At 39.1% G+C, this 22,147-nt stretch overlaps 1 protein-coding gene across 1 annotated transcript; it reads right to left on the bottom strand.

The window, feature by feature from the left end:
- Positions 1–15,592: 15,592 nt before the first annotated feature.
- Cldn17 (claudin 17) lies at positions 15,593–16,764 on the bottom strand. Its single transcript, NM_181490.3, has one exon. It carries the CDS (start codon positions 16,623–16,625, stop codon positions 15,951–15,953), a length of 675 nt encoding a protein of 224 aa, NP_852467.1. The 5' UTR covers positions 16,626–16,764; the 3' UTR covers positions 15,593–15,950.
- Between the last annotated feature and the right edge of the window lie 5,383 nt (positions 16,765–22,147).

Consider the following 22,147-nt stretch of genomic DNA (forward strand, 5'->3'; position numbering starts at 1 on the left):
ATCTATAATACTTCAGTAAAATTTTAGTAACATTAAATATTTACAAAAGGTAAGTAAATCTAGTTTAAGGTTTTTATTATGTCTAAAATTGTCACTTCCAGATATACAATACACAAACACACATCTATGTATGTGGGTGTACAATTGTGTGTTTTGTGGTGCAAATGTTGGCACATGGGAGCTGTCATCATCCAGACATTCTGACATAATAAATAAATTCTCCCAGAATGCTTTGAAAATGCCTGGGTGAAGGAATTTCTGCTCTCTAGCTTTGGTAGTCCAGAAGAAGTCAATTAACTCTTGTGTCATCTCCATTTATTTCCCAGGTTATCCAGGAAACCAGAATTGCTGGTGAGTTGGCTTACATCACACATACCAGGAAGTTTCAAATAGAGCCAGCCATATAATTAAGACTTTCCAGATCAGCCATTACTCTTCACTCCGGCTAGTCCCATTAGCACAAGCATTTGGTAGGCAGAATATGTCAGGATTCAGGTTTTAAATGTAAAATTATAAACACATAATCCGGGTTTAATGTCTGGCTTTCTTTAAAATACTTTATGTTTTAAACTATCCTTTCTTTCTGAATGTTGTGATCTTAAAGATATGTGATAAAGACAAATCTGTCCAGATGATATGAGGCATCCAACACACATATGCAGCAGAGGACTTCCACATCTGGACTCAGTCAAAGAAGATGCACCTAACCCTCAAGAGACTCGAGGCCCCAGGGAGTGGGGAGGTCTGGTGGGGTGGGGATGGGGATGGGGACATCTCTTGGAGACAGGTAGGAAGTATGGGAAATGGAAAAGTTAGAGGGTGGACCGGAAGTGTAAAAAAATAATAAATAAAAAAGGACAAATATATATTTTACAACCATCATTTTTGCAAAATTTGAAGAGTCAGGAAAACAATTATATTTGTGTTTTTACAAATTATTCCACATTCTTGGATTTATCCTTATATTTAAGCTATAACTACAGCCATATTTATATTGTCTTTCTAGTAGCTTAATTGCCTTACTGAGAAAATCTTGGTTTTTAATGTTTTGTATCACAATAAATCATGTGAAAAATAGTAGAGCCAAAATCTTCAGAAGCCTGTGCTTGAAAAGGGTATTTTAATAAGATGCTCTAACCTACCGGAGTTAAGAAGCCTCTCACAGAGGGCGGAGCCAGGGAAATGTCACCTAGATAAGCTCATAGGCGGCTACGCTAGAGACACTGCACGGTTTGTCACAGCAGATGTGATCAGCTTTCTCTGCCACTTGAGGTGATGCTATAATTCAGGGCAATGCTTCTTAATTACAAAACCTTGCAGTCAGACTGATTCTGTCATGCTTGTTTAAAGCTACTCAGGGAACTGAAGAGTGACTACCCATCTTATGAGAGAATTATATCCTTCTGAAGCAAAAGAAACTTCACAATGCAGGATACAGTAATGGGGAAAATAAGTATTCAGTTTTTCAATTACAGGTAACTTCAACACATTTGCGTATAACTTTCATAGCTACATAAATTTAGATAACTAAAAACCATGAAAGAAGTAAGATAAGATTGAAAGATTAAAGTAGATGGCGAATTAAAGGAAGGAATAGTTTTGCTTCTCAGATAATTTTCACATGTTCAAATACTCTTTTTTTTTTTTTCTGTGACAGAAATAATCATGTCAAGGAGGGGTGTGATTTTTTTCCTGACTATTCCAAAGTCACAGTCACTAGTTCTGGAGTTGGTAATTGAACAAGTAACACTAATACATCCCAATGCACAGAGCTCCAGGGCTCCAGGTGTTAACATTCCTTCCATTGGAGCTCTGGGGATAGCAAGATTAAAAGTCACACCATGTTGCAAAATACTTATGAGATATTACATAAGAGATGTTACAAGTGAAAGCAGCAAAAATCCCGAAATCCTAGTGGTCCAACTCAGTCTTTGGGGCTCACCAACATAAAGTTCTGATTCAACTCCTGCCTGCTCCATCCACAGCTGTATCAGCTATAGAAGGCAATAAAGAACAGCTATGTGCATAGCAGGTGTGGGTCATTCTTACATGCTTTTCATAGATATAGGTAACATCATTGATGAAATAATGGAAGGTTCTTATCAAAGACTGAAGTCTCCCTGTACATGTGGATTTATAGCCCACCACTGCTGTTATAAAACAGTGATCATTTATTCACTACAGCTACAGAATAATAGAATTAGAACTCATTCTTCTATGGGCATATTGTTGCAGAAAAACTCACGGATATTCTCTGATAAGAAGTAAGTGGATTTCTGTTTAGTCATCTTTAGTGATATGGAACTCATGGTGTTACCAGCCAGGGTACTTTTTGTTCAAACGTGTTATGAATTTCTGACTTACATTGATCTGGAATGTGCTACTTTGAAATTTCTTGCTACCTCTAAGCCTTCATGGAGCTAGAATATGGCATACAGAAGCTTTAAATATTCACAAGTTGTTCACGTAGTGTCCTCAACTTACCTCTTACCCAAAATAAATAAGCCCAAATTGTCCCCAGTGTTTTAAAATTAATCCTAGAACCAGGTTTGATGTATGTCTTTAGTGAAAGATGTGCCATAGCAATTGGACTGTTCATGCCCACCCCATCTCCCCAGAAACACTGAAAAACATGAATCTTTGAACGTGAGAAGTATTGACTGAACAGTGTAATAATTGAGCAGACGTTAAAGAATCCACATCTCAGGTAAGTGAAAGACACGCTTGAGAAGGCTTTGAAAACCAAGACAGAGGGCTGGAGAGATGGCTCGGCAGTTAACAGCACTGACTGCTCTTCCACAGGTTCCACACGGTGGCTCACAACCATCTGTAATGGGGTTCAATGCCCTCTCCTGATGTGTCTGAGGACAATGACAGCGAACTTACATAAATAAAACAAATAAACTTTAAAAAATATTAAAAAAGAAAAACCAAGACAAGCATTTATAAAGACAAGGTTTGGTAAGTGAACTGTATTTCTATCACAGGGAGAAGCTGGAAATTACAGTCCAGGCTTTCATTCCAGTGCTGAGGTCTAATTCAGTATAGGCACCTTTGTCCTTAAGAGGTAGCACAGATACAGGCACACGACCACCCATCTTCAAGGGAGTCTTCCTCCCATCTCTCCCTTCTCACAGTCTATTGCTGTCCATCCTTTGCTTTTGCACTTTTCCCAGTGCTTATAAGACATGGGAGTTTTGGTGGTAGACTGTAATACAGGTACACAATTCACCAAACACATCTGCTTGATCCTTGTCTTATTTATCTTTTGGCACATTACAGCAAACCACACCAACTTATAGCAGTGGATACTATGACACTGTTCCTATCATCAGGAACCTGGGAAGAGCTGAGCAGGGGCTGCAAGTCGGTAGCTCAGGCTTCTCAGGAAGGTGAACCAGTGGGGCATCTCCAAGGGGTGAGAACACACCAAAATCCCTGCAACAGCTAAATAAATCGTTTGTTCACCTATCCCATGTGTTATTTTAGATTCAGCTCTTTGGCTACTGTTGGCCAGTGGCAACTTTATCTGTATGTGTGCTTCTCCATTGATACTCACAAAAGGATACTTGTATCTTCCACGGTGCCTGAAATGAAAGTGAACACCTTGGATAACAACGTGTAAGAAATGCCACGCCATCAGTCTGCCATTACTCATTACAGAGACCGAATGAGCACCTGAATAGGACCACTTAAGATGTTGATGGCTAGGAATCAGGAGACAGCGATATTCAAGTCTACCTTGGAAACCGAGTATTGAATAAATTATAATATAACATCATTCCATTTCTGGAAATTGAAATATTTGAAATCCAGTCATGTAAAAGTCGTATCTTCAGAAACACAGATTGCATAGATTCTGTTAGACATTAACACATTTCTGTTGACGTCTGCCAGTTAGGAAATGAGAATTGACTGTGCCTTGTTCTGGGTGCTTGCTCTGCACCTCTTACAGTGGGACATTATTTCCTTTCGTCTCCACTACACACAGCGGGAGCCAGTTCAGCCTCCACATGGGAGCAGCACATATTGCTTTGCGCCATCAAAATGGTGGGAAAGCAGACTAAGACGTACAAGCCTAAGTCATTGCCAAGACACACTTGCTTCTGCACTTTCAGTTCACTATAACTGACAGAAGCCAAGATCATTTGAATCAGAGCCAAAATTATACTATGTATCTTTTTTAGTTCTGTTAAAGTAATTTTATATTTTGTGGTATTAGATTTTTTTAATGATTTGTTTTATATCCATTAACTCTTTTAGTTTCTTTCCTTCTTGCTGTGATTAAATACTCAGCAAAAGCCACTGAAAGGAAAAGATATTTATTTTTTAATAATACTCAAGGGCACATTTCATCGTCGCCGTGAAGTCAAGACAGCAGGATCTTGAAAGAGTTTGAAGAGCATCATCTCCACAGGAAGAGGGAACATCAGATGCATTGCTGCTGCTCCACTTTACACGATAGAACTCAGGCTCTCATCCAGGGCATGGTGCCACTCACAGTTTATGACTCTTCCTGAACTCTAGTCAATGAAATTAAGCTAATCCCCCAATAGCATGTCCAGAGTTCTTTCTCCCTGTCTTGCTGACAATCCACACTATCATATATGTATAATTTATGTTCTTAGAATCTGATACTTCTTGGTACAACATGATATTACAATCATATCCGTCAACAGTCTGCGTGGCTGTAGAAGAAAAGGAACCAATGAGCACATCACGTTCAGTGCTCTGGTAGTAAGTCCACCAATGATTTCGGAGGTCCTGCTATTGCCAACTATCGAGCTGACGGTAGAGCTAGAGGATCGCTGAAGGCATACACAATTCCCGTCTTCCTTAAGTTTGAACGCCACAGTCAATAGTGACCTCAGATTCAGTCATAGTGTAAAAGCAGGAAAGGCTACACACATCATGTTAGACAGTGGATTGATTCTATCTGTTCAACGAAAACGGGTAATATTGGAACACATTTGTGGTCCAGTAACTGTAGATTAAAATGTAAAGGATCCCTATGTCTCTGCTTTGAGATCATCTGGGGAGAGCACACCATGCAGAAAGAAATACCTGGCTAAGATGTGAAGTATTAAACTGTCTTCAAACAACAGAAAACCCGGGGGACTATATGTAAATAACGTAAGAGAGTAACTATGAAACTATTGTTAGGAAAGCAAAGTAGTAGAGTCCATAGATCAGAATGTTAAAATAATAATAATGATAATAATAATAGTAATATCATCATCTTTTCATTTTGTACAAGAAAAATGCCTTATCCATCTTTGCTATGTGTAGGAGAGGTCAGGAAGAGAGCTTTGATGATGTTATTTATATCCTTCAGGTGGGCAGTGGAGGAGGATGCTTGGCTCATCGAGGATATCCAGGAAATGCCAGAGGGGAAATATTTGCCTTGAACACTGAGTGGTAAGGTTTGCTGAGAGGCAAGGACAGCAGAAGTAAAAAGCTCTCACAAATTGCACTAAGTGCTGAAAGCGTGGGCTCCTGAGGCCCATTTCAAGAATTGCCAGAAAGTCAGCTTGGCTTAAAGTTCAGGGTGTGCTTCTAAACCCGAGGAGGTAGCATTTAAAATGTAGGTGGGGTGACCTCATAAAGAGCCCAGGTGCTGATGCCTGGAATCAAGCTGTTCTCTGCAGAGGATTAAAGAGAAAACGCCAGTGAATAGTTAAAACTAAGGGCCTGGCTAGATTTCAGTCTTAGAGAGTGGTTGTGACTAATACACCCTGGTGACTTGATCAACTCCTTTGAGGGAAAAAGAATCCAAATAATAATAATAATAATAATAATAATAATAATAATAATAATAATAAAGTAGTATTTACTTACCTAAGTGAAAGGATGGTGGAGGTCTGTGCTTTGTAAGTTGAACTGAGAATGAATGTGTGGATCAGTGGTACAGTACTTGCCTAGGGTACACTTTTTCTTACATTCATCCCAGCTCCACAAAACCTCACAAACAATAAGAATAGCAAACTCTTTTTCAGTTGCAAGCCTGCAGACCCTGGAGACGAAGGATGAAGGGAAGAAGTATCAGGAATGCAAAGCCAACCTGGCATTACTGAATCCACGACAGTAGAAGAGAGCCTTGGAAACCCCAGAAGGCAATTCTAAGCAAGGTGGGGTGATTGAGGGTCAATGACTGCAGGTACGAAGAGAAGTCGGGGATCATAAATTCCTGCTGTGCCAGAAGAGCTCCAATAATTAAGTGGATAATATTAATGTGTTTAAAAATTATTATTAAATTTATTGAGTATGTATGGTGAATGCCTGTGTGTGTATGGGGGGGATAGTGTGTGCATGTGTTTGGTGTGTGTGTGTGTGTGTGTGTGTGTGTGTGTATGTGTGTGGTGTGTATGTGTGTGTGTGTGTGTGTATGTGTGTGGTGTGTATCTGTGTGTGGTATGTATGTGTGTGTGTGTGTGTGTATGTGTGTGGTGTGTATGTGTGTGTGTGTGTGTGCATGTGTTTGGTGTGTGTGTGTGTGTGTGTGTGTGTGTATGTGTGTGTGTGTGTATGTGTGTGTGTGTGTGTATGTGTGTGTGTATGTGTGTGGTGTGTGTGTGTGTGTGTGTGTGTGTGTGTGTGTGTGTGTGTGTGTATAGGTCAAGAAGAAGACTTGCAGAAGTGATTCTTCTCCTTTTACCATGAGTGTTTCTGGTGGAACTCAGGCAGTCCATATGCCTTTACCCACTGATCAACCCTATCAACATCAACATTACAGCTTAAAGAAATGTATCTGTGCTTTTGTGACCCTAGCCCTCCATATCAAACCTCTGTTAGGATCTGTTACATGGAGACTTGTTGTGAGAGATCTTGATGAAAATGAGGGGATTAAGTAAAATGAGATGTGGCCTAAAGCTAATTAAGAAAACACAGAAGATAATCATCTACAGGTGAGACAGGAGGGCCAGACTTTCGGGGGACAGATTAAAATAACAATGACAAACGACTTGTGGAGAATGAGTTTGCCAAAAAGAAACTCACGGATTATGATTTTTATTATGTTTAATCCTCATCAGATAGGTTAGTTCATTTCGGGTGGTATTTAAGATGCGCATTTCAGATGTTTCCCTGGGAAACTGATTATCATTGCTTGAAAACCAGGATACTGTGAGTGATGAATTTAGGAGTCGATATGACACACAGGCTTCTAAAATGTAGGTATATTTCCAACTCTGCAGCAAGTGAGACTCCATCAAGACAGCCAAGAATGCAGTGCTGCTTTGTCAGGCCTGACCGCTGCAGTTCATGCTAAAGCCCCTGTGTATGGAAGCAACCATTATAAGCAACACTCCCATAGAAAACCATATTAATTCCAGCCGAAGTGAGGCAATGGCGAACTTCATGGCCACAACCATGGCACTATTTAAAGTCACCGGTTAGTTGTTGTAAATGGATTCACAGGACAGTTTCCATGGTCAAACACATGAAAGTGTGTTTGAAATAAAAGTAAACCCACCATAAGGAATTATGAGTGATAAGAAGGCTACCTCAAAGGAGATCCTTTGCAGAGCATAGCATGAGAATGAAGGAATGGGAGTTAGATGAGTGTCTTTGATAACACTGACGAGAATTATTCCATGTGGATAGGTGATTGGCGCTAAGCCTTTATCATATGTATAGCTTGCAGATATTATTTCACATTTCATAGGGTGCCTTCTCAGCGTGCTGACTGTTTTGTCTGCTGAACAGGAGCCTTTTCCGGGTTCTGTAACTACTGAAGTTATGGCTCTGTATTCCTTGCTTCTAGCTCAGCTCCAAATAACAAGGGCACACTAATGTGTTCATGGGACACATTAACATTCTAGTGGCTTTGAGGAGCTCAGTGTTCAATGAGGGATGGAAGATACCTTTCAGATATGTACATATATAAGATAGGAATATGTAATATGGGAATAAAGATACAGGGTCAATTACAATGCTGGAGAAGGCTGTAGTGCACCTGTAAGGACAGGGTTCAGTGGCGCAAATTCCTCCAACAGACGACAATGCAAAGGGCTTTGCATCCTCTTGCATCATATTTCTGGTTTTGAAGTCTTAACACATCTCAAATGGATCCCGGTTGTACATTATTGCCTGGATTTACTTAAAGGGGTTGAGTATTTGCATCTCTTATGCCTTACTTTCTTTTTAATTTTTAAGATTATGATATAATTATATCATTCCCCCTTTTCCTTTCCTTCCTCCAATCCTCCCATATACATACTTATCTATACCTCCAGTCTTTTTCAAATTCACGGTTTCTGTTTTCCATCAATTGTTGTTAAACACACACACAAGCACGCAAACACACACCAACATACATAACTACAACCTGCTCAGTTTATATGTTACTTGTGTGCTTGCTTTTAGGAGCTTGGCATTAGGTATCCAATTGGTATGTACTTTCTTATTAACCTTTGACTTCCTCTAGGTCAGGCTTGCTTACTTGATGTTCTCTAAGGAAGCATGCCCCAATCAGCTTTACTCATGCCCCGTCCCCTGCTTTCCATGAGCTCTTTGACCTTCTATGTCTATTATCACAGACTGTAGCATGTCATCTTGTTTCTTGATTCATCTTTGTTTATGCATTGTTACTTTGATGTTTCCCCGAAAGAATATTATACACAGGAAATACTTGACAGAAGTAACAAAGGAAGGTGTTTTCAGTTTAGTGTAAATTGCTTATGGCTTGGAAAAGCATACAGAAGCTACTCAGTGCCCTACTGGTGAGTTTCTTTATTTAAAGATGGAAGCACCTACTTTTTAAGAGTGGCACAGAGAGTTAGAGTGACAACTTTGGCAAACTTTGGGCATTTCATTAGGACATTTTTGCACATGCAATATATAGGCATAGTAGAAAAGAAAAGAAATTCTATTGCCATTGATATATAGCTGTATCCAAAAGAAATACAAAGTCAACTCAAGCAAGCATCACTTCTTCAACCACAGCTCCATCTAAGTGTGCAAGTGTGCTAAGACAAATGTAGTTTGTGTTTGATCGAGCTCAGAGCTCATTTGTATGTCAGATACATCAATTGGGAGTCTTAGAATCACTGGTTGAGTATCCTAACCCTCACCACCACCACCACCACCACCACCACCACCACCACCACCCATACTTCATTCATGTGGAGACACTGATATGAATTGTTGCCTAATTCAATATCTTTGAGGAAAAATGTCCAGAAAAACTAGATTTAAACCACGATGAATAGACATTCCAATTTTTTTAAAAGCAAATACATTTTGACTCTTAAAGGAAAACTAGTTGAAACAGAAATTTTAGAGGAAAATAATGAATATTATTTTGGCTCCCTTTATATCCAGCAGGACATTCAAGTGAAATGCTTTATGGATGGAGAAAGCAAGAGACACATGAAGAGCTTAAGGCTTGCACTGCTTGGGGATAATAATAGTAATTATACATTACATTTACATAATGTGTTGTGATTAAAATGCTTTCACAGGCACTGCCTCGCTCCGTCCTCACAGTGGCCATTCAAGTAGAGGGAGTAATGATTATCATCCCCCTTATTTGGAGAGGAAGGGAGCTACATAGCGCATGCTCTTTCAATATATTTTAAAACAGTAGGGGAAGCGAAGGCCTCACAGTGTGTTCTTTAAAAGGTGAGATAACAGCCTTCTATATTGGATTTCTTCCTATAACATGAAAATTAAAGAAAATAATAGAATAAAATATTCTACCTTTTCTCTTCCATATGTAAAGTTTGCTTTAGATATAGTTCATGCATATGTTGTGTATACGCATGTATATCTTTGTTCTAACAATGTGATGACTGAAGCTCAGTTTGACTGGGGGAAAGACATACTGAACTCAAATTTCTGAGGTCAGTACTTTGTCTATAAAGACTCATGGCCTGTCTTGGCAGGTGAAAGAGTAGGACTAGGGTTCTAAGGAGCAAGTATCTATGAGAAGAAGGCAAGACAGTGTGTCTTCGCCAAAGTATATAGACACGTCTCAATAAGTTTTTAAAAAGAGTTAAATTCTGAAAGATGTAATGCAAAACAACACGATTCTTGACACAGACATTGAAGATTGTAATTCATTAGCTATTTTAGGGGCAATGAAGGTGAAAATCATTGCCAGGGCACAGAATGCAGTGTGGATAGAAGATGAAATGTAGGAAGAGACAGGGCAGATTTTCAGTTGTGGATTTGGACAGTCTGACAGGGAATAATAATGGATTCCAGAGCCTGTGGGGAAATAGTTGAAAGGCAATATTTTCTTAGGCAGGTTAGGCATCAAGAATCACTGCTGAAATGCAGTATGGCATAAGTCAGGTTTCTTGACTGAGAAGAAGGTATCTAGAGACACTCTTGACTCTTCACAGGTCTGAGAGTTTTACCAAGGTGGCAATCCTGGGTAGGAAGAAAGGAAGAAGAGGGTGTTTACAGTGGCCCTGGGGTTCCCAGTGCCTCTGAGAATATCCATCGCCTTGTAATTGACAGTGTTCATAGGATGTTTTTCCTCAAGATGAAACTGCGTGTTCTCTTGGTTTCCCTTTCCAGTCTCCCATGGCCTCTCTTCCCCCTGCCTTGCCTGCTTGTTTACTCTTAGTGCTTATTCTTTCTGACTTGGGAGGGCTCACAGAGTCATGCTTTCACATGGCTTCTCTGGCTGGTGATACAATTTGGGAATGCTGTAGAACCTTTAGGAGTTGGGGAAAAGTTGGTGACAGCAGATCACTAGGGACCCATCTGCCATTTATAATGTGGGCCCTTGGTTCTTCCTTTGTTCTCTGTATCATAATCTGCTGTGACATGGAAAGATTCTCACACTTCAACTTTATCATAGCATAGATTCTCAAACGCAACTTTCTCATAGCAAAAAGATATCAGTGATTATAGCTTTATCTACATTTTAATCTTCTGAGTAATTATTTAAGTAGCCATTTCTTCTAGAAACTTCTGGGCTTTCCTAAGTCGCAATCTCAATTGAGACCACAGCTTTGCTCCATCTTAAAGTCTGGCTTTGGCATGTCATTTTGTCTGGAATAGTTCCTTAGTGAATAGTATTCACCCATTAAATAAATATCTTCTTGAAATCCCTCTTTTAAAGGAATATTAAAAGAGCAAGTCTACTCAGATCTCTGATTTCCCCTAGGTGCCATATCTTATTCTATGCTGATTAAATTTTTCCTTCATTAATTCATGAAATATTCATTATCTCAGCAAATTGTTGCCAGCTCCCATGTGCCAGGTGTTTTGGCATACATGTATAACTGTTTTAAAGAGTTGTATCTACTCTTTTTTGTTTGTTTGTTTAAATGTCTCATGTTGAAGTAAGTTATTTAGTGAGAAGTCCTTTCAGTTCTTTGGGCTTGGAGAATGGCCTCATTTGATTGCACACTCAAAACACATATGGAAAAGCCTAGCTGGTGCCCAACTAGAGCCTTCTCCTTAACTGGCTTGTGTTCCTGGTACCAGAACAGTTCATGACATTCTACATGCTACTAGAGGTGCAAGGGAAATGACAACCTAGTTGTAAACCTGTGACCTACAAAGGTGACATGGCTGCATGTGACACTGCAGCAACACCAGCACAAACACTGTAGGGTAACCAACCACTATCTTATTGGAATTTAGGCCTACTCCACAAGATGGCACCCATCTGTGACATTACTCAGGTGGCTAAGAACCTGAGACTGGATAGGCCATGGACCTAGGGGAAAACTAAGTACTATTTTTCTGCTAAAGATCCAGCATCGGATTCACTGCTGACTACGTTTCGCTCTTCTCACAGACCAGTGCCTCTCCCAGCCAGCATCACATAGACTTCCTCTTGAGGTGTGGGAACAAATATAGAAACCCACGACTGGACAATGTGCAGAGAGTGAGAGATTTTTAAATACTCAGTCCTAAATGGGATGTCTCCATCATTTCCTTTCCCTCAGGCACCAGGGAGCTATGCAGACAAGGAGACCAAAAGACTGTAAGAGCAAGAGGGGATGGATGACACCAAAAAAAACCAGTGTTTTTCCAGACACAAGAGGATGGATGCACATATGAAGTCACAGAGACAGAGACAGAACATACATGGCCTGCTCAGGTGCAAGCCAGATGGGGCCCTGCAACTGGGAGAGTTAAGTCCACGTGATTTCTCATCCTCCCTCCAAAGCTTACGCCAATTAACAACCATTTGCAAAGCAAAAATCTTTTTTTCCAACCAAGGCTCACTGGGCATTTAAAACACACGTAAACGTATGTCCCATGACTAGTAGATGGTCAGTACATTAAAAAAAAAAAAAAGCTCAATGGTACTTAGGTATTTTTGTTGTTGTTGTTGTCTCATATTACATTTTGGGGCATTGAAAAGATCAAACAATGTTTTCTTTTTCTCTTTGAGCAACAGTTTTTATTTCTGTCATATTTAGAAGAGTCACTAGTTGAAAATAACAAAAAGAAAATCCAGCATTTAGCTCATTTTAATATTTATATTTTTAAAACAGTAATTTTTATTTTTAGAAAATGTAATGTATTTACATCATTTCCCCCTGAGTTTTTCTCTCTCCAACCACACCCCCCCCCAGCTTGGCAAATTGTTGTAGATGATGCTCCTGCCCCTAGCATGATAGTCCCATGACCTGTTGTGCATAGACATTGATGTCAAACTCCGTGGCACAAAGATGAGGAGACTGATCTCGTTGGGAAGACAAGAACACAAAGGACTGCTCTGAGGACAGATGACTGTGTGGCCATGCTGTGCACTACAGACTCCCTCAGCTTTGACAGGTAAATTTGTGGTCCAGAGAAGACTGTCACATCTCTGTGTGTGTGTGTGTGTGTGTGTTTGTATGTGTGTGTATGTGTGTATGTATCTCTGTGTGTATGTGTATGCATATGTGTGTGTGTGTTTGTATGTGTGTGTGTATCTCTGTGTGTATGTGTATGCATGTGTGTGTGTGTGTGTATGTGTGTGGGTGTGTTCATGTGTTCATGTGTGTGAGTGCCCACATGGCCATGTGCATGCATGCATATGTGCTTGTATGTATGTATGTATGTATGTATGTATTACGTATGTACAAATGGGGTGATACTCATCATTTGCATGGTGTTTTAATTGTGGAAATCTAGTCAATAATTTCTTTTTCTGTCTGTCACATGAAACACACCACATAGATGCTTATCTCTATCTTCCTGTATCCAACATAGATGTTTTGAAAACCTGTCCATGCCCCCAACATGTAAATTGTGACATAACTCTATCTTCCCTTGGATTCTCAAACCCTCCATAGAGATCAGTATTTTCCTGAGTTCTGTCTTCAAATACTGGGACTAAAAAGAAGGAGCCTCTCCCAGCACACAAGCTCTAGTGACAAAGACACTCAGTGCTTCCTCACTGTGTTCTATTGTATTTCTTTCTTAGGAAATGACTATATAATCTTCAATTTGAGGAAATAATGGCTTCACTGAGCCATGCTACAGCTTACTCAGAGCCTACTCAGAATTCATACACATAGACTGAAAAATAATAACTGCCTTTACATTTGTTTGTTCCTTTTGTTTCATCTCATGGAGGAAAGAATATATATTGGTAAAGTTTGACAACTATGTTGCAGTCTGGACATTGCTTATGCACAACCCACAAATATTTATTAAATCTAAAATGAAGGTTCCCATAAAATTGAATTTCAGTCAAATCTTGGGAAATAACGACATATTGTTTTCATAACTCTTGATTGTGATAGATAATTTGCATCCATCATGTGTACTTAAATGTATTTAAAATTAGTAAATTTATATTGTTGTATTAGAGAAAATAACACAACCCGTTGTCAGATGGAAATTTAACATTTCAAAGAATACCTTGATTAATGGGAAAGCAGGGGACAAATCTCTAGGTAAGGTTTGTTTTTGGTTTTTGGTTTTTGGTTTTTGGTTTTTTTTTCCCATAGTATTTGATAGCTACTAGGTGGAGTGGTACAAGCCTTTAACCCCAGCACTCAAGAGACAGAGGCAGATGAATCTCTATGAGTTTGAGGCCATCCCCATTACAGAGAGTGTTCCAGGATAGCCAAGGTTACAATGATGAACATTGTCTAGAAAAACTAAAAAAGTTTAAAAGAAGTTAAAACAAAAACAAAAAAACAAAAAACAAAAGGTAGCTAATGTTGTACCTTGTACTCAGTGATCCACTGGCCAGCAGAGAGACACACTTCATTTAGAACCAAGGGCCAATTCTTGTAAAGCTAATTATTCCTAGATCAATCAAAAGGTAAGACAAATGATTGTCTGACAACCTTTAAGCATATGTCTTCGCTCTCTTGATGGCTCACCTACTCAGCTGCATAAGATAAATGACTCTGTCTCAGTACAACCATATTAGGCTTTTACAGGTAAAACAAAATAATCAGAAAATGTCACTGAAGTAACTACTTTCACAAACATTTTTATTGCTTTTATTTGAAAATATTTACAGCTTTGTTACATGTTGCATTTAACATTCCTTATGTTTTGAATGTAATTTTTGTTTTGTTAGAGGGCTTGGAATTATTGAAAACTTGGTTGATTGGTAAAATAAGGAAAGGGTTTCATAGAGGATTTTGCTTTGAGTTATTGTTAAATTAATGTGTCAGTTAATAGGTTAACTCTAAAGTATAGATATGCATTCTCCAGCTAGCCTTGTAACTAAATCAGCATCACTGGGATACATAGCAATTTTACTAGCTTATTATATTATGATAAACATGAACACATGAGAAATATTTGATGAACAATTTAAAGCTTTTTGTGAAACTACATGCCAGGTATTAAATATTCTATTATAAAATAAATATACTGTTTAAAGATTAATATTGAATATCCAAACACTAATTCATAGCATTCCAAGGCTCATAGAAGGCACCCACAAGAATATTTTTCTCACTAACGTCTTATACCCAGCCACATTAACCTCTCAAACCCCATACCACTTTTAATCTTGATAGTAAGTATACACAAGATGCAAAGAACTGAGAGCATATGTTTCAAACATAAAGCAGTGCATCACCATCACCCATTGTCTATTAGAGGATTTTAAGAAGTAGGAATTATTTCAGCCTGACTAATTGTCTGAATAAGTCCCTTGGTTCTTTATTTCTCTTTGCACGTTTAGACCTGTACAGTGACTAACTAGGACAGGGAACTGAAGCCATTCTTCCAGTGCTTGATCCTGTGGATCCCTTCAGCAAGGATTTCATGTGTCTTAATTTATTTCCTTGCCTAACCCAGATAGATGATTCTGTTTACTTGAATGTGCAAATCAAAAACCTTGAGAGTATATTATTTTCATTTATAAATTATTTTCTTGAATGGATGGGCCCAAGAAAGATTAACCTACATAAATTGGAGACTTTGGAAACCATCTAGCATAGAAAAAACAGAATTCTTTTATCCTTAAAAAAAAGTTGGATTTTTAGTAGAAGTTTTTCAGAACAAATTTTTAAAAATCATTATTAGATAGTTGGTCACAACCTTTGATGAGTTCAATCAAAATTATTTAATCTATGAATCTTCCAGGTCTATAGCTTTACACTTATTATCATTTAGCTATAACTATATATGTAATAAAAATTTTCGAGTGAAAATAATAGGTTATGCTTGAAAACGGGTATGTTTTATTTATATCAATTATAATGTAACATTTTACTTTCTTATTATAATAACAAGCAAAATTTAGTAATCATTATCACATGCCCAAACTGAGAATATACTTGATATTTTACTATATACATTAGAATAAATATTGAGTTCAACAAGAGTGAGCACAAATAACACCCAGGGAATCACAATGTCCAAATAAGTCATTTATATTCCTACCTCAGGGGAAAAAATCACAACTTTCATCTCAATTTATATCTCCTATAAAAGTAGTTCTGCCTGAAGTACTCACAGTTTCTGGGGTGACTTTATAAAACACATGAGCATAAGCCAGGGACTGATGTTGGAAGTAAGCCTTAGACGTAGCTGGTGGAAGATTTTCTAGGCACAGTAACATTCCTTTGGTTATCCTTCTGTGGCACGCGGTATGCAGGGACTGGGTATCTGTGCCACCGTTCCTTTCTGTTGCAGCAGCAATATCCGCAGAGCAGCCCGCCTCCAATGAAGAGGACAGCAGCGGTTGCCCAGCCAAGGAAGAGTGCTCCTCCAAGTTCTCGCTTCTGCCCTGCATGAACGGTTGGGTCGTAGAAATCTCTGATGATGATATTAGCAGTCCAGGACACTGGAATCAGAACGAAGATACCAGTCAGAATAAAGAGCACCCCTGAGGTTCCAAGCAAGTAGGCTTTGACCCTCTCGCTGGAGCCGGTGCACTGGAGCTGTTTCATGCCGCAGATGCCAATAATGAGAGCAACCAAGGCAAGAGCCACAGCCACACACATGAGGGCACGCGCTGCTTCCAGTACCGGAGGGAGAGCCAATATGGAGTTATAGAATTTGCACTGCAAGGTGACCATAGCTTGCTGGATGCAGTTCATCCAAAGCCCTTCCCAGATCCTCTCAAAGATAATAATGTTGCTGCCGATGAAAGCTGACACTCTCCATTGAGGCAGAAGTGTTGTCCCAATCGTCCCAACCAAACCGAAGAATCCAAGAACTAGTCCAGCGATCTGTAAGGGATAAAAAGCCATTGTCTTTCCTTGGCCTACTGCTTCAGCCTGGAAGGGAAGGAAGACAGTCAAGATGCAGAATGTGTAGGAGTCTTCTAGTCTAGAGGAGTGCCTGGTCTTCTCCGCTCCTGATACCCATGATGTGTTCGTCCAAATCAGCAGCAAAAACTAGACTTGACTTAACTTGAAGTACCTGTTGTAGACTCACGTAAGCTATTCCCGCACACGCCTTCATTTCTGTTTGGTTTATTCACTAAGCACATATAATTCTTTCCCAGCCAATGAGAATGTAGCCAAAGATACGCCAAGAAGTACTGCCTTCCATGTTAGCATTTCTCATGTTATTATTGTCTTAGCCATGCTGTAATTAAGTGTCAAAGCCTCTATTGTGCATTACTAATTACAGAGCTAAAAACATTCTCCTAAAAGACAGTCTGATATGAAAGTATAAATATATGTGCTTAAGTCAGAATCCGAAGATGCCGAAACTCTACCAGATTTTCCTGAGATAAAACAGAAACCATTCTGGACTTTGGCCAGCAGTTTCTTCTCATGAAAATCCTCTTTTACAAATGTTGTTCATCAACTCTAGGTTTACTAAGATTATTGGTAGTGATGTTTAGCTATTTGACATGAGGACATCTACTAAGACTAGGAATGCTTAGGAATAGCCCTTAGCATGGCATTCAAATTTCACAGTTACTCTTCTGATCCTGAAAGGAGGGGACCAAGAAGATTACTGCTTATAACTGTTGAAATATACCAGCAATTATTCTATTAGCTGTTAGGTAGCACCTCTTCCCCTGCTGAAGGACAGCATGCAAACTTTCATCAGATAGTTCTTCACTGACGGCTCGAAATACATCATACTTACAGAAGCTGAAAGTTGACACTACACTTTTCCTTTTGAAAAGTATAAAATTGCCCTTTGAGCAGCAATATCACTCAAAATTCTCCTAGACAGCTCTTCAGAGGAAGAAGGTATCTTTTCCATTTACAAGCTGTATCCTTCATTACTGGACAAAGAATGTTAGCTCCACAGTGTTTGGGGTGATATCTGCCCCGGGGCAAGCTTTGTGGTTGTTCTGTGCATTACCCTCCTACTTTTATTCTGAGTAGAGAGCAGGATGGGGAGATGTATTTCTCAAACACTTTCATATGTGTCTGGCATTTGACACTACCCTCTCTCCTTTTATCTCAAATTGTTTTCAAACAAAATTAAATTGAGCTTCTTTTAAAAGTGACTTGTGCATTCTGGACTGCCCATTCCCTGGTCCTCACAGTAGGGAGCATGGACCTTTCTAACTCCTTAATACATCCTATGGGAATTATTTTAATCAAATGCAAACATGTTGGCCAGCCATTCCCTGGGACATTGTAGTGTGCAAATGATCTTCTGCTCTGGTGAAATACAGACCAAAGAATTAATGGACAAGCCGGATCTCTCAGACTTCTAGAGTCTATAGGATTTCAGGATAGATGGTCTGAGAACTCCCTCTCTATGGTGTGTGAATCACTGAGGAAGCAGATGGTTTGAGTAATTGATCGCTTCCTGTCAGCAGTCAGGAAGAAGGGCTTTGGGACCCTTTGTCCTTTGTTCTGACACACCAGTTTAGCCTCTCCGACCCTGCCACAATTGGCCAACAGAACTCTGATTTTGCAACCTTCGTGTCTTCTTCCTTGTTCCTCTTGCTTTTCCTCATTCCAACACATCTTCACACTGTTGTGGAAGTTTCCAGATTGCTGTTCTTTTCCAGCTGTGCGGTTCCCCCCCCCCCCCCCCCAGTGAGGCCATTTGGCCCATCTTCACAGGAAACACAACTAAGAGGGTGCTGTTTCCTGTATATAGGACTAATCTCAGAATCCTAAACAGTTTAAGCACCTTTGACTTTAGGACTTAAAAGTCAAAGCCAGCTGTCACATTGCCTTCACTTTGTCTTTGCTCAGGAGAAGAAATTGCTTTCCTCTCAGTGTTGCTAAGATGCTCATCACCTGCAACCTGCTTATCAGGACCCTCTCCCACCCTCTATTTCCTCTTTCCATTGCACCTGTGTTCTCTCTTGTTTCCCACATTATCCTTTACAGCATAAGCATATCTAAAGATCTTCTACCATATTTTTTCCTTTGAAAGAAATTCTACACCGTTTTAAAATAGAATTATATCACCTTTCCCATTTTCTTTCTTCATGCCAATTCTGCCCATGTCTCCCATCACTAGTAAATTGACAGTTTCTTTTTCTTTGCTTACTATATTACCCACACACACCCCACATTTTTTCACAAATATGTGAATATAACCTGCTAAGTCCTTTTTGTTTTTTCTTTCAATATAATTTCAAGCCTAACCACTTAGTACTGTGTAACCATTAAGAGGGCTCATCCCTGTGTGAGGATGATCCCTTCTCTCTCAATAATCATCAATTCCCAATAATTCCGCGCCTAGGGATGGGAACCCTTGAAATTGCCCCCCCCCCCATTTCATGTTTCTATGTCTACTGATATTGCCATTGTTCCAATATTGTTTATGCACTCGCTTCTAGGAGATACTCTTTTACAGCATATTTCCTGGTATTCTGTCTCTTAAAATCTTTCTGACTCCCCTTCCATGAGGGTCTCTGAAGTACAAATGTAGGAGTAGTAATGGAGATGTCCACCGGGGCTGGGCTTCCCTTGATCTATTGATCCATTATTATGTCCAGTTGATGGTCTTGATTTGCTATAAAAAGAAGCTTCTTATAGGATGAGGGGTGGAAGCTCTACTCATCTGTGGGTGTAAAGATGGGATTGAGATTTTAGTTAGGAATTACGATGGTCTAGCAAATTGCTGGTAATAGATTCTTTTCCTAAGGAACATGTCCTCATTTGTCCCTAGAAGTAGGCTAAGCTTCTAATAACAGTCATGATTTCCCTCCTACTGTGTAAACTTTAAATCCATTAGATACTTATTGGTTATCATTAATATGTGAGTCCACTTATTAAAACTTTTAGTGTATCTTGTCACACTTGTCATCGGTGTGGTTCATAGGTGTTGTGGGCTATTAATTACTTTTCCTCTCTTGAGACGTTTCATAGTATTTTCTGGTACCATGGAAGCTAAACCAAAAGAAGGAGGTTGTCAGAGTAGATCCAGCTCAAATCACCCAAATTCTTTGCTGTAAGTGTGCAGTGTCCTTAAACATAGGAATTTCCTTTTAAACTCTGAAAGCCAACGAAGTTCTGAATCAATAATCTATGTTGTGTTGGGAGTCACTTGAATTCACTCAAGTGATTTAACTTTCTTTAATCTATCTGTGTCTGTATCTTTATCACTGATCTCCAAATTCTGAACCAACATTCCTGGTCATTATGAACACATATATTTTAATTCACTTGCGTTTTTGTCTTGCATCCATTGGAATCTACCTTACATCACTGATGTTCCAGTATACTGTGACAATCCAGACTTCCTAGCTATTATCACCAATGAATCCTTCTGTAGTTTATTTCCTGGTTCTTTCTGTAAAGGTGACCATCAGTCTTTTTATGAAACAGTAAAGAATTCATTTTTGGGGAAGAAATTCAGTCCTTTGGTAGTTTAGCTATCCATATTGAGGAAGCTTTTTGAATCCCTTAAAAGTTCTGTATTATGAAAAAACATAATCAAAATACCACTGACTTCATGGGGCATCTTTGCCTATTAAATTTATGTAATGTGTGTAGAGTATGTGGCCTCTAGCAAACACACAGAAAATATTTGCTATTGCAGTTCACTTTGTTTGTTCTTGTTATATTTGTTTGTTCTTGTTATATTACTAGGCTTGCTTTGTATCTTGTTATATTACTAGGCTTGCTCGCTAGCTCTTTATCTTCAGCTCATTCTTCAGCTCTTCTTTTGGGTGGCGTGGTTAACTGCATCTGCTTTCTTTCAGGGTTTCACGTGCATGTCAATACACCTGTCATTCATGTACTCTTACTTGGGCTTATCATGTTTGGCCAGGGTTTCCATTATTTTCAGGAAGGCTGTAATTTCTGAAACTTTTATCACTAGGCTGGACTCATTCTCATATAATGCTCATACCTTTTTGTGATTTTTAAATGATAATTTCTTTATTTACTTTTCAAATGTTATCCCCTTTCCTAGTTTCCTTTACAAAAACTTTCTATTCCATTCCCCCTTCCCCTGCTCACCAACCCACCCACTCCCACCTCTTGCCCTGACATTTGCCTACACTGTGGAGCCTTCACAGGACCAAGGGCCTCTCTTCCCATTGATATCCAACAAGGTCATTCTTTGCTACATCTGTGGCTGGAGCCATGGGTCCCTCCATGTGTGCTCTTTGGTTGGTGGATTAGTCCCTAGGAGCTCTAGGGGTACTGGTTTGTTCATATTGTTGTTCCTCCTATTGGGCAGCAAACTGCTTCAGCTCCTTGGGTCTTTTCTCTAGTTTCTTAGTGCATGAGTGAGTGGGGATATGCCGGAGACTCAGTGATAGTCTACCCAGATATTGCTGGAGACTCTGTGAGTCTTCCCAAATGTTCCTTCTGGTTGCTGAGAGGGTTGCAACAAAATACTTCCAGCTGTCAAACTCTTTAAGATGCTGCCTAAAGACAAACATACACCCAAGCCATTTTTTCATTCATGCAGAAAGCTCATCTCATATCCAGTGACTAATAGCTGTGTAATGTAAAGGGCCAGCCTGACAGCTCCAGCCAGGAATTTAAAGCCAGAGTGTATTCCAGCTCCAGAGTTCCTTGTGAAGTCAGCTGAGCCCTGTATGGTATGTGTACCACACTGGCCTTCTCTTCTGTTCAAGCCTCTTCCTTCCTGTCTTTGCTCAGTCATTGATCTACAGGAAGCACAGTATATTAATCTCTGCCATTTAGTCAGCTTCCAAGGTAACCTAGTCATTGATTACACTTACTCTAATTTATTAAGAATGTTTCCTGCTCTAACATTTCTCTGGCTTAATTTAGCCCTTCAACATTCCATTCCGATTCATTTGAATAAGGTTTAGTTAATTTTCTTATCCAAACCTTTTCTTTTTCCTTTTTGGTCTGTATTCCATCAAACAAAAAACAACAACAACAACAACAAAAAAAACAAAAACAAAAATAAACCAACCAACCAACCAAACACCATACTAAACTGAAACTGAAATATGTTTCCATTTGCTTCCAAATGTCCAGAGTTTCTTGGACAGTACAAGATAAATTTAAATGCTTAGCCATGGCAATAATGATTGAACTTGATACCTGTCCCAATCCAAACCTGGTTTATGATTATGCATTATTAAATCATATGTCCTCACAGATTTTACATTTTAATAAACATACTATGTATTACACAAGTAATTGCATTAATGCTTATAATTAAATGTGCATTTACAGATAAATAATGAATGAATAGAAGATGAATAGAACGGGTCTCAACTTTAAATAGATAAAGATAATTTGGATATGAAATAGATAATAAGACAAACAGAGATGAAGGCAGGAGGGCCAGAATATGGTGAAATATGGAGGTCAATAGTAGACTGAACCAAAAGCAAAAAGAAGACCTTGAC

Source organism: Mus musculus, chromosome 16 (genome assembly GCF_000001635.26).
Source record: "Mus musculus strain C57BL/6J chromosome 16, GRCm38.p6 C57BL/6J".
Classification (NCBI taxonomy): Eukaryota; Metazoa; Chordata; class Mammalia; order Rodentia; family Muridae; genus Mus; species Mus musculus.

What these genes read in the sequence shown, in the direction of transcription:
- Cldn17 (NM_181490.3), bottom strand. Translation starts at nt 16,625, where the DNA reads ATGGCTTTTTATCCCTTACAGATCGCTGGACTAGTTCTTGGATTCTTC.